The sequence below is a fragment of the Odocoileus virginianus genome, unplaced genomic scaffold (genome assembly GCF_023699985.2).
Source record: "Odocoileus virginianus isolate 20LAN1187 ecotype Illinois unplaced genomic scaffold, Ovbor_1.2 Unplaced_Contig_29, whole genome shotgun sequence".
Taxonomy (NCBI): domain Eukaryota; kingdom Metazoa; phylum Chordata; class Mammalia; order Artiodactyla; family Cervidae; genus Odocoileus; species Odocoileus virginianus.
Genome location: NW_027224346.1, coordinates 850938 through 864778, shown reverse-complemented (window position 1 = coordinate 864778; position 13841 = coordinate 850938). Strand labels below are relative to the sequence as shown.

The following is a 13841-nucleotide window of genomic DNA, read 5'->3' as shown; positions in this document are numbered from 1 at the left end:
GCCAATTGCCTTTGAAAAGTAAACTTAAATAACCTTTTATTACATGCTTTCTCTACACTCCCTACACCACAGCTATTTAATAATCAATCCCTAGTTGCATCTGGGCCTTCAAAATATTCTTCTATCTCTGTAGGCTCATAGGTGTGCTGGAAGACATATAATAACTAGCCTTCTGGGGGCCCTGGTTCCTAGCATTTGCCCGTTTCCACCTACCCTGTCTAACATAAAGCTACCAACAGGAACCACTGAGAGCAGAGCTGGGAGGAGATGAACACAGTTGGCTCCTCTGAACCTGAACCAGCCAGCCCCAACATACATCTGCCTGGGCTCCATCCTGTTCTCACTCTGAGATGGTTCTTCAACAGCCTCCAAACCCACCTCCTTCTCCAATCCCCTGGGGACTTCTTTCTGCTCATTCAGATTAAACACTTTCATCACATCACGGCCCTCCTCAAACTGCCTTCCTTGGCTCCTTATTCACTTCACTTCCACTTAGCTTTCTAACTCACCCTCCATAGTTTTGTCTACTTAACAAAATTTGTTAGATTTAATCAATAAAAATACAAGATGCCTAGTTAAATCTGAATTTCAAATGAATAAGGAATACATTTACAGTGCAAGTACATTCCATGCAATATTTGGAAAATACTTTTACTTAAAAATTATATGTTGTATATCTGAAACTTATCTGGGCATCCTATATTTTACCTGGCAACCCTACACCTAACCTCTCCACCACATCTTACCTCTCCTTCCAAACACCAGCAAGCTTCTCCATAGTTACAGAAGCCTGTGTGATCTCAGGTAAGTCAGGTAATGTCTCTGAGCTTCAGTTTCCTAGTGCATAAAATAAAGTTAATAACTGCCACTCTATAGAGCGGAATGTAAATGAACAAATGTGTGTAAAGCATCTGGTCTAGTACTCAGCATTCAAAAAATACCTGACTGACCCTCATATCCCATGTCAATCCTCAATTACTTTTAGAAGGAAAATTATACTGTGGTTATGGAATCCAAGGGCCAAGAGTCCTCCTAGAACATCACTCTGTATGTCCAAAGTCTCTTAAGTAGATGCTTATAGTTATACTTTTAAACAGATCAGCAGCCGAGGTTGGGATTAGGGGATGCTGACATATCCAGCAGTAGCCCATTCTAGCAACTCAGAGTCCTTGATTCAAGAGAGGCCAGGGCTGTCTACCTCTTACCCAAACATATCCCCCAACCAACATCAAGGCCTGCAGGCATCTGCTTTGTGACAGGTCTACCTTCAGCTCCCACAGGAAATGCAGTTTCCTTGCACAAGCAACACAATCCCAACAGGACTGGAATTGGAAAGGAGAGAAATGTTGCAAGACTACAAACTCCTTATTTTTTTTTTAATTTTTTTTTCTCTCTATAGAACAGGCCCCTGCAAGGAACCTCAAGGTACTAGAGGAAATGAGCTAGATGAGAAGAGATGATGACACCATCACCTGTGGCAACTCCCCAGGCATCCTGAAACAAGGGCGATGAGCTACCGATCGATGCCCCACACTAGAGCCAATCGGAGCTCGGCTACGTGAAATTACCAGAACCACCTGAAAAGCAAGTATCAGTTGAGCTGCAAATTTCACTTTCATGATATCAAACCATCAACACAACTTATTGACTTAGAGATTGTGCTATTCCACAAACAAGTGATCAGTTAACCCCCGGGAAACTCACTGAATGTTTTAAATGCATCTTATCCCCATTCAGATATGCCCTCCTTCTCCAGGGAACAGTGAACAGTGTGCATCTGCAGCAGTAATCAATAAACCTCACTCGATGTTTCCCTTCTCAGCTCTGATGGGTTTGCCTATAGCCACTGTTTACATCATCTCTACTCAGAGAATTACCCAGAATGCTACAGATACAAAGCAGTATAAAAAAGGAAAAGCAGGTTATAAAACACTATGGATGGTATTCTTCTATTTCCCATACCCTGACAGATGTGTGAAAGTGAAGTCGCTCAGTCGTGTCCGACTCTTTGCGACCCCATGGACTGTAGCCTACCAGGCTCCTCTGTCCATGGGATTTTCCAGGCAAGGATACTGGAGTGGGTTGCCATTTCCTTCTCCAGGGGATCTTCCCAACCCAGGGATTGAACCCGGGTCTCTCATATTGCAGACAGACACTTTACTGCCTGAGCTACCAGGGAAACCCAAATGTGTAGCTACAGAGAAAAATGACAAGAATAATAATTACAGCGTAAGCAATGATTACCACTGGGTAATAAAATTATTAGCAGTGTTTTGGCCTATCTCTATTTTCTCAATTTCTACAATACACTGAACATGTATTACTTATGTAGTTCTTTCTTTAAGCTAAAAACAATTAAATTTTAAAATATTGATCAGTTCCTGCTTGTATGGTAACTAAGAAATCTGCTATCACTTTGCATTGATATGTCTGGGCTTTGGCATCTTCCAAATCAGTCAGTCTGCCTGAGGCCACCAAGGCCCAGAGCATGTCCAAATGGGTGGCACCCTGACTAGCCACAAGAGGTCTCTGGGTGTGAACCAAGACAACATCAGACTTCTGGACTTTGAAGAGCTATTTCTTAATTTAGAGTCTCTTACTCTATTAAGAGTAGACTCCGGGTTATTAAGCATAACTAATGAAGATCCACAGAATGCTGGAGCAAGAAGGGAATTTAGAGGAATCTCTCTAATGGAGCCCTGAGATCGGAGAGGGCTTTGCCCCCAATCCTCCAGTTGGCCAAAGTATTTTTCTAGCAGCAAAAAGCCCCAAGCTCCTTCTGAATCTTGCAATCTAAGACAAGCCATGAAGACCAGGGGGTTTTTACACGCCTGACGAACAGCATGGCCACACAATATCAGATGGGAAAAGCCCAAAACCTGAATCTCTTCTGACACCTAACCTGCCTTGATGGAGTCTGGAGCCTCGGTGAACAAACTAAACACAGAGGAAGGACTATGTATTACAGCCTCTGTGTTGATTGTCCCTGGAAAAGAGGATCTGAGGTAGTTAGCAGCAATTGCTTCAGTACTAAGGCTCCAAACACCCCTCTGGGGATGCTGTCTCTCCTTGTAAAAGTTCATCACCTCCCAGAAAAGGTATCATCAAAAGACAATTCCAAATGCCAGGGAAGAAGACAGCATTTCCATGCATCCTGATCACTTGCCACACAAACAGGTATAGTAGGGCATGCCTTTCCTCCTGTCACCACTCTTGCCCACAGGAAAGCAGCACATGAGAAACACAGCCTCCAGAGTGGAAGCTCCAGGCCCATCATTCCATGGAGCCCTTGAGGGACGCAGATCACTGTGGAGGCCCCACAGCACAGGAGGAGCTGCAGGCCTGGCAGGCCAAAGTGACAGCAGACCACCAGCCCAGCTGCCTGGGCGCCCAGGCCTCGAAGGCCACAGTGAGGACAGCACCACCTGGAGCTGTGGCAACAGGTCTGTAAGTCAAGGATTCTTCGCTACATATTCTCACACCCAGAACTCAATAACTTGAAGAAATCACCTACGGCTCTTTGACCTGCTTACCTGGTTACCTTACCTTATTACCTGCCTACCTGCTTACCTTATTACTTCTTTGACCTGCTTACCTGGTTACCTTACCTGCTTACCTTATTACCTGCTTACCTTATTACTTCTGTGATATTTTTGATCAATCAAGGTGGATCTTGCTTTGAGAAGTAATAAACCCCAATGGCTCAGTTACAGAGCATGCAACATGTCCAAAGAATATCATGGAAATTATTCCATCATGAAGATGAGAGAGACTTTCCCTACTTTCATGGATTCAGCTTGCTAAGAAGAACACAAGTAAGGTATAATTTCGAGAGACAAAGAGAGTCTCTTTTTTGCAAATAAGTAGCCAAAAGGGCAGGGAAGAGAGGTAAAATATGTCATAGCATTTTACCTAGTCTTAACCATTACATGTGATGCTTTCAGATGGGTTACTAGTACCTTAATATTGAGGGAAAAGAGTAGAAGGAACCAGTCAATGGTGTTACATGTTTAGTTTCTATGACACTGAACTCAAGAGAACTGAGACCTTTGGAGAAACCAAAGATGGTTCAAATAACTCATGAGAATAAATTAACTCAATGCTCCTTGCTGATGGGCTGATTTCCTAATAGTAAAGCAGAACCAGCAGCCACAGACAAAGAAGGTCTACCCTACAGATGGAAAAGAGACAAAGCACCGAAACTCAACCCAGGGGAAGCCCCCCAGCCCTGGGGTTCAGAGCAGTGGACTCCTTCAGGAGCATCAGAGTAAGAAATCATCACCAACGCAGCTTCCTGGGCACGCTCTTCCAGGCCCAGAGACCAGAGGGATACGGGGAGAGGGCTCGTCCTCAAGGTGGGGAGTCTACGTGGTTGCCCCAGGAGAAGCCACTTCCCTTCTAAAATGCCTGGGGTTTCCCACTTCAGCAGGGGATGATAACTCAGCACATACCAAAACAACGAGGGCCCAGACAGATACCCAGCCTCCTCCTGCACATCGTGCGTCAGAAACCTGGCACAGCAGCCGCGTCTCTTCCTGACAGAGGGAGAGGCTAGATACAGTCCTGCACACCTCTGTCCTCCGAAGGCTGGGGCCAGACCAAGGAGTCGCTAGGAGCTATAGCAGGACGTCAGAGCTGAGGTCATGAGGGCCAGGACAGAGGCTGGGCTGGCCTGGGAACTGCCCAGAGCTTTGGTCTCCAGGCCTGGCTCCCCCCCTCCAAAAGCAGCCAGCCCTTTCCAAGTAGATGCACTGCATATCCCTAATATTCTCACTCCCAGTAATACCACCACTTTTCTCAAAGCAAAAACATTTCCCAGAGCCTTACAGGCCTGGCTGGTCTGCTCAGTAGGACTCAATCTCGGAAGGAGCTGCTAAATAAGCCACTGTTTCGGTTTATAGACTCTGAGGACTTAGTGACAAGTGAAACTGCTTTCTGAGAGCAACTGCAAGTTCTCTAACAGCTGGTGACTTCTCTTTTTTCTTGGGATACTCCCTCCTGCTAAATTACAGAACCAACCCAACCCACTAGAATAAAGACACAGGAGTGCAACTCCACATTTTCACATACGAGCTGTGGATGCCACCTCTTCTCCTGGGAGCTTAATACTGAATGGCAGTTACTTTTCCCCCTTCACTTTGAATGCATTGATGGACTCTCTGAACTGGATTCCACCAACACGTAGGAGGGCAGTCATGGGCAGTAATTCTAAGGGGCACAGAAAGGACCAGCTAGCCTAGACAAGGGCAGAGGAAGCAAAGTTCCTTGGTGTTTTCCTTCTTCCCCTCATCTGTCAGGACTCTCTTGGTCTCAGCTGGTAGTCACTTCAAATCAGTGATGGTGCAAGCCAGCAGTTGAGGCTATTATTAGTTAATAAATGCTGACAGCATGGCCTTTCCTAATCATTTGTACATATTAAAATATAAGGGATGAGCTCTCCAAGGGGAAAATCCACTGAGATCCAAAGCATGGAAGCTGTCATGGTGGAGTTACGGATGTTGCATTAATGCTTTGGAGCAAAGAACCCTTTTTTCCAACAAGCAAATGGCAACCCAAGGCTAGGAAATTAATAAACACCCTAGATGCTAACAGTGTGTAAGGTGGTGTCCAACAGTGTCCTCTCAACCTCCCATACACTTGCATTCCCATCCACACACAATTCGCCCTTCCAGGGCTGCCAGAAGCACAGGATCTGAGATTAAGTCAGACTCCTTCACAGTCAAGGGTCACTTTCACCATTTTGAATAATGATGATGATCGTGGGTGGGGAAGGCTAAAACCTTCTGTCATAAAAACACTTAGCAGAAAGCCTGGAAAACAGCCTAACAATAAGACACAAGCTAGGCTCATTACCTAAATTGACAGACCAGGTTTGGGGAACTTCATGTTCACCATTAAGAGAGAGAGAGAGAGGAAATCACTTTTTTTTTCTTTTCTTCATCTTCTACTTAACTTTCAAAAAACATGCATTTGATGTCTTCAGAGGAGAAAAGACTGGGAGACTAGCTGACCAATGGCACAGGAGTCTGGCTCATTCATAAGCAAGGCTCCACCTGGACTGCCTGACACAGTCGGCCGGAGGACTTCTCCAAAGCAGAGACCCTGGGCCAAGGAATGTTACAAAAAGCAAGTATTAATTGCAGGATTACCATGCTCCAGGGATTTTTCACAAAATCATCTCTTTCAGTCTTCACCACAGTGAGCTGCTATTATCCCAGTTTCATAGGTGAGCAATCAAGGGGCAGAGATCCTTGGCATTTCTTAGCCAAGGTCAGACAGCAAGTGGCAGAGTTGGGCTTTAAAGCCAAGCTGTGTGAACTCAAGAGCCAGTGCTTCTACCATGTACTTGACCATAGGAAATTGCCTCAGCATCATCTAAACAATGGGAAATTATAGTGTGTATATACTTGTGTACAAGTGTGTGTGTGTGAGTACACAGTATATGAACCAACAATGTAGACACAGAGGTGAGTACGTAGGTCGCCAAGAACACCTCACCAGATTAGGGTAACAGAGGATTTAGTTGAAAACACCACAGGTTGGGCACTATCTCCGGGAAGAGAAGCTGGGAAGGAAGGAGACCAACTTCTCCCGTGCTGCCCTAATGCTCTGTCCCATCCTTTTATCATGCACGTGTACTTACTATTTTTAAAACTTTTAATTGAAAAATCTGTATGCTGTTGATTCACTATATGAAATTTACTGAGTCATATTTTATAAAAAATGGAAATATGAGAAGAAGCAGTCCCACACTACAGAGGCCCAGCACGTGCATTGCAGGGGAGCCAGGAGTGGTGGTTTCATTCAGTACAGGAGGCTGGTTGGGGGCATCTGAGTAGTTCAAGACTTAAGAGTACTAAAAGCAAAACCATTCAGCCATCCTCTCCCATTTTCATTTTCAAACTCCAAACCAGGCTACCACCACTACAGGATCTGCCTCTCTATTTAGAAAGTCAGTGAAAGAATGAATGACCTCACATTCCCCAATAGGCAGGTCCCAACATGTTGTGCACAAAACAAAACTTGAGTAAATTGATTTGTATTTTAAATACCCTAGCTGAGGTCCATGTTTTAGCAATCCTGACAAGATCCTCTTTGCAAAGCAAAGAAGTTGATTGTGATGTTAATACTGTGTTTTGTAAACAAAACATACAAAAAAGACAGCTTTTTTTCCCTTGTGTCATAAAAGGGTCCTACTTTCAGTCTGGAACCAATCTTCTGAGCTGTTTGGGTGTTTGGGAGGCTGGGGGGAATGGCCTGGTATACAGATCATTTGCATGAAATCAAGGACCCTCTTGCAAAAGATATTTTAAGGACCGAGGAAGCCTCTACAAGTTCAACCCAACATGGAAGCCTGAGGCATTGGAGGGGAAGTGTAATTCTGAACCCAGAGTCCTGTTCTATCAGTAGATTTCTTCTCAGTTGCCTCTGGATTCAAAGCAAGTCATACAGCTATGAACACAAGCTCCAGAAAATGCCACAAGATCCTTCTCTGACATCCTACCAAAGAGGTGAGTGGTATTCTCCCTACTTCTACCCTGAACCCAGTGGGTATCAGGATACCAGCAGACTCAGCACCCACCCAGGGTCCTCCCAGTGGGAGCAGGATCACCCTATAGCCAGTGGTAGGGATAGCACCAGCAGCACAAGATCAGGGTCTTCATGGGGAGCATCCCCAAAAGGCCACTAGGGAAGGAGCGGAGCTGTGACTGATCTGGCCGAAGTGAGCAGGCGCAGCTGAGGAGGAAGCTGGCAGACGCCTCGCGGTGGCATTTATGTGTGAACCCCCACTGCACCTGGAGACTCCTAGAGAAAGTGCACAGGATTTGGGGGGAGTCAGGAGGTTCTGCAACAGCTGGCCACAGTGAGAGCCAGGAAAGAACAGTACTGCTGAGGGCTCACAGTATTCTTTTTGAGGGAGTGGGGGTGGAGAGGCTCATAATATCTTATTTGTAATCCCAGGCCAGCCGGCTGTGGAGTGGTCTGAGGAAACTGAGGTCAGAACATCTTAGGTTTTTTACAAATACAAATAAACTGGAATACTAAAGCCTAACCAATGGTAATCAAAGTATTTTTTAAATCATAGTCAGCCTTAGCTTCTCCCTTCCCCCTGCCCCTCTAAAACTCTGCATGATTTCAGCTTTACTTTCTTTCTCAAGACATGGCAATGTGCTGAGTCACTAAAAAAAAAAAAAAAGTAAAGAAAGAGTGATCCAGCTTCTGAGGACTAGCCTTGGTAATGATCTAAGCTTCTACGCGGCACTTTTTGCCCTGGTTTGATTCCTGTGATGCTAAAGGACGTCACATTGAGCAATCTTAATAAGGTTTCCAATCAGCCCCACCCGCTCTGGCCCCACCCCCACCCTCCAACAAAGATTTATCAAATGTGGGATTTTCCCATGAGTCTCAATATTAGAGTCTCAACCCCCAATAAATATGAGACCGGGGATGTCTGAGACTCAGTCTGCCCTCGAGCCCACCAGGAACGAAAGAGAGCTCCATCTGCCCTCCAGGAACCCAGCTATGAACTCCCTCTTCACAAGTAAGTGAAGGAAATCCTTAGCCCAGGAACTGTGCCTGGCAGCCGTGCGGCGAGGGAGCGGGGTGTGTGTCTGCTGCTGTGAGGGCTGGCGGGCGGCCAACAGCCAGAAGCACAGCTCCCCCAGCGGCGCAGTCTGCTCACTGGCTGCTCTCCCTCTGCTCTGTCACAGGCGCCTTCAGTCCACTCGCTGTCTCCCTGGGGCTGCTCCTGGTGATGGCTTCTGCTTTTCCTACCCCGGGTCCCCTGGGAGAAGATTTCAAAAATGACAACACCCCAAACAGACTACTTCTGACCACTCCAGACAAAACCGAAGCTCTCATTAAGCACATCGTCGACAAAATCTCTGCAATGAGAAAGGAGGTGGGTAGGCTCACCCCAGGGTGATGAGCACCCATGTGGGCATCTATTTCCTTGCTCTTGGATATGAATGGGGGCTTCTGCATTGGGAGGTCTTTGCTGGGTTTGGAGGCAGTTCAGACTTGAAGCCAAAGGGGCAGACTATGTCCTGTAATTTCTCCTCTGCTGCTGGTCTCAGATGGTTCCTTTCCATCCTGGAAAATATACAGAGGGGCTGGGATCCCTGCCCCCGGCCCATTCTCAGCTCCATTCTTGGCATGAGCTGTGGATCACACTGCCTCTCAGGATTTCCTTTTCCATAACCAAAAAATAAGGTCTGTTGATCTTTTTTGTGATTTGGATTTTGGGGGGATTAAAAAGCATCACCTGAAATGACTGTTCAGCTTCTCAGGACAGTTACAGTACTTTTAGGTTATGCCAGTCTAGTGGTTAAGGACTCCCCAAAGTCATTCTGGCATGTAAGACGGATACCTGATAGTCCACCAAAGTGGCAAAATCATACATGGGCTACAGCAGCTCCCAAGCTTTAAATGTAAGGTAGTTTGGCTCTGCTTTGATAGAAAATAATACAGGAGAGGCAACTGGGAGTCCCAAATCTAGCTCTGATTCTGCTGGACAAGCTTTGTGATCTTGGGCAAATTCTTCAGCACCTCTGGGCTCCATCTGTAAAATTATGGAATTGGACTAGATGATCTGAAAGATCCTTCCAGCTGGGATATATAATTCTGGCTCAAATTATATTCATCCAATTATTATCAAAATTCCTATAATTTATTATGTTACCTACTATGTCCTGGCACTTTATAAAATATTGTTTTGTCCTCACAATAAACTTAATGGGGAGGCTTTTCATTATCTCCAACTTGCAGATATAGGGACGCTGAGACTGGGAATAGGTAATAACCATGAAGTCACAGGTGAGGCTAGAACTGAACCCAAGTGTGCCCATCTTCTGTAGAGCTCGTTTGCCTGGATGCTAATGGACTGTGACTTCACTTTTCTTAAAAACTTCCTGGCCATGAGAGATCATGCATCAGCCCTCTAGTGGTGTGAGTTTTAGGGGCATTCATATGATAACGGTTCTGATATTCTTTCCCAGATATGTGAGAAGAATGACAAGTGTGAAAACAGCAAGGAGACACTGGCAGAAAATAACCTGAATCTTCCAAAAATGGAGGAAAAAGACGGATGCTTCCAGTCTGGATTCAATCAGGTACAAATGCATTATGTTCACTTTTCACTACTCCTTAGTCAAAAGTTCTCCCCCTTGCATGAAGCATCTGTATACATAAAGACCAGGCAGGCAATGAAGAAGGGGATTAATATAAAGAACATCATGTAAATTTCATGAGGAGATCAACTTAAATGATATTAAAGGCAACTTCTTTTTTAACAACTTCATCAAATATAGCCCCTCTGGGCTGGGATTTTCACCACTGTCAAATGTTAGGAAACCTCAGAGGTTTAGCTAGTTCATCATGGGTAAGATGGTCCAGGAGCCTCTCTCCTCTTTGGCTGCCCTTAGCAGGATCTAGGCCTGCCCTCCCTGCCGAGATCATTCTCTACACCCTTCTCCTTCAGACAGTGCAAAAACTCCCACTGACTTCTGATTATTTCATAATAGGAGGTTTCACCCTAACATTGACAAGGGCAGGAGTGCAGCCAGAGGGAAGAGCTTTATGGGGTGTAACAGAGGATGGCCCCTTGCCATAATCTAGCATCTACTGGGCTTTGAGAAACATTTAAGTGGTGCCTCTCGTTGTGCAGGTGATGCTGTCCAATGTCTCAAAACATGATGCTTAAGAAGTACTTGAAGTTACCTTGAGGGGAACAGGCAGAAATTGTTGAATTATAGCAATTTTAATTTCTAAAATCGATTACGCCTTGCTGGCAATAACCAATTTTACCACTGTCTTTCCTCTTAGGAGACTTGCTTGATCAGAAGCACTGTTGGTCTTCTGGAGTATCAGGCATACCTGGACTACCTCCAGAATGAGTATGAGGGAGATGAGGAAAATATCAAGGATTTGCAGAGCAGCGTCAGAACACTGCTCCAGATCATGAGGCAAAAGGTGAGTGTCCCCTCGCCTGACTCAAAGAAGGCAGCCTAGACAACTCGGCAGTGCAAAGCCAATTCAAAAGAGATGGCTGTGTGTAAAGGAAAAGATCTGACAAATATTTCCTGATAGTTAAAGCCTTTTCTTTTTCCTGTCTTCTGCAAATGACATCAATAACTATATTTAAAGCTCAGTTAAGGGGGAGGGTTTTAACATCAACTTCTAAAAGTTTAAGAAATAAGGGAAAAAAGTATCTGTAGAGGTAGAAGGAAGCATATCCAACCTCAAGTAACAATCCATAATAACAGAGAGCACAAAAATTATTTAAGATTGCCAAATGACATTCTTGTTATTATGGTAGTTTCAACTCCTTTCCCTTACTCTTTTGCCGAGGAGTTAATGCAGAGAAAAGGCTAAAGGCTGGAAGAGCAGGTACCAAGGGCTTTGGTCACTACCAGCTAGCCATTCAAATGCCACATGGTATAAGCTTGATGGCACAATTTGTAGATGAGCCAAAGCACAGAGAGAAGGAGAAGCAGGCACATGGGTGCTAATCCTCCCTCCCTTTTCTAGCTCTGTGCCTTATACCAGGGCTTCTCCCCCTCGAAGGTGCAGACGAGTTTCCCAGAGGATCTTGTTACAGTGTAGAGTCTGACTCAACAGGTCTAGGGTGAGACCTGAGACTCACATTTCTAACAAGCACCTGGCGATGCTGAGGTTGCCGTGTTCCAGGATCACAGGTGGAGGTGCGAGGCCTTCCACCATGACTTAGCTCCAAGTCAGTGGGTCTATGGAAAACTGTTTCCCAATCCTCTTTACGCTGCCAGAGCAGCTGACTCTTAATAGATGTCAGATGGATGGGTGAGAGCAAAGCCAGAGAAAAGTATTTGAGTTAGAGGCCCCCGAAGAACCCATTAAAATGCCTTTAACTAAAAGTTCTTCATATACCTACTGAATTCTAACTTTGTGCCAGGCACTGTTTAGGATGACAGAAAACAAGTAAGATACGATGGCTACTCGTGAGATGCTTATGGTCTAACAGAGACAGAGCAGCAAAAAGTATTAGAACTCAGTTGCTGTGAGATGGTCTCATGCTGGGTGGGCTCAGAACAGAGGGACCTCCCCCTATCTGGGCGAGTCAAGGCCAGTGGTCCCAATCTGCTCCTTCACCCCAAATTTGTTTGAACATCTTCCCACAGGCCACAGTGCCTCTATACTGCAAAAGACTTCTTCAATATTTAAACAATTCCTTTTGTTTTGTGTTCCCTTCATGTAAAGAGCATAGATCTAGTAACCACTCCAACCGCAAACCTGGACCTGCTGGAGAAGATGCAGTCCTCAAACGAGTGGGTAAAGAACGCAAAGATTATCCTCATCCTGAGAAGCCTTGAGAATTTCCTGCAGTTCAGCCTGAGAGCTATTCGGATGAAGTAGCTGGGGCTCCCATGATTGTGGTAGTTCCTGGGCATTCCCTCCTCTGGTCAGAAACCTGTCCACTGGGCACATAACTTATGTTGTTCTCTATGAAGAACTAAAAGTATGAGCGTTAGGACACTATTTTATCTTTAATTTATTGATATTTAAATATGTGATATTGAGTTAATTTATATACATGATAGGTATTTATATTTTTATGAAGTGCCACTTGAAATATTTTATGTATTTGGTTTGAAAAAGTAACGTAAAAGTGGCTGTGCGGCTTGAATGTTTTTGAATATTGTTTTGGAGCCAAATCATTTCTTGAAATGTGTAGGCTTACCTCAAAAAATTTGCTAACTTATGCATATTTTTAAAGGCATATTTATATTGTATTTATATAATGTTTAAGCTCTTTTTATGCCAATAAACTTCTTTTTTAAAGAAAAAAAAAGCAACTAAACCTCTGTATGTGTCCTGTGAAGCTTAGTATAAACAAGTTTCTGTCACTACCACCACCACTAAAACAAAAAGCTACAGTCACCTGGAGGCAGGTATAATTGAGCACCTACTGCATGCCAGGCACCGAGCCAATGCGTTGCATGCCTCATATTTAATCCTTGCATTTGCACACTTTTCTCTGGAGGTGGGAGAGTAAGTGATTCCCTCGGTCACCCAGCTGAAAAGTAAACCACAGGCCCGGTCTTCCTGCCCCCAGGCTCCCTACTCTTAACCTTCAGGTCCTCTGCCTCCCAGGGAACTGACAGATGATGTAGAAAATCTCAAGAAAATACAGGGAATACATTTTAAAGATGCAATCACACACCTTTAAGATGGTATAACCACTTACAGAAGACATAGCAATAGGCAAGCTTCTGAATAATAACTAGAAGTTTTTATTCCTGGGTTCCTCAAACTGCACAGAGCTGTCCATCACAGCAATGACCACACTATATCACATCTTAAAATGGGTGGATTTTTCTTTCCAGTCAACATATGGGGCCCACAAGAAGGCAGACTCTATTTATTCATCTTTGCATCCTGAGCCCACAGACCAGAACATGAACATTCAGTTCAGTTCAGTCACTCAGTCGTTTCTGACTATTTGCGACCCCATGGACTGCAGCATGCCAGGCTTCCCTGTCCACCACCAACTCCGGGAGTTTACTCAAACTCATGTCCACTGAGTCAGTAATGCCATCCAACCATCTCATCCTCTGTCATCCCCTTCTCCCACCTTCAATCTTTCTCCAGCATCAGGGTCTTTTCCAATGAGTCAGCTCTTCGCATCAGGTGGCCAAAGTATTGGAGTTTCAGCTTCAACATCAGCCCTTCCAATGAACACCCAGGACTGATCTCCTTTAGGATGGACTGGTTGGATTTCCTTGCAGTCCAAGGGACTCTGAAGAGTCTTCTCCAACACCAAAGTTCAAAAGCATCAATTCTTCAACACTTAAGCTTTCTTTATA

At 44.8% G+C, this 13841-nt stretch overlaps 2 protein-coding genes across 5 annotated transcripts in view; one reads left to right on the top strand and one right to left on the bottom strand.

The window, feature by feature from the left end:
- TOMM7 (translocase of outer mitochondrial membrane 7) overlaps window positions 1-13841 on the bottom strand; it is a 229167-nt gene that overhangs the window by 155971 nt on the left and 59355 nt on the right. The window lies entirely within an intron of this gene.
- Window positions 8439-12829, top strand: IL6 (interleukin 6). Its single transcript, XM_020892390.2, has 5 exons — window positions 8439-8542; window positions 8712-8902; window positions 9999-10112; window positions 10825-10971; window positions 12235-12829. The coding sequence occupies exons 1-5, from the start codon at window positions 8449-8451 to the stop codon at window positions 12388-12390; spliced, it is 702 nt and encodes a 233-aa protein (XP_020748049.2). The 5' UTR covers window positions 8439-8448; the 3' UTR covers window positions 12391-12829.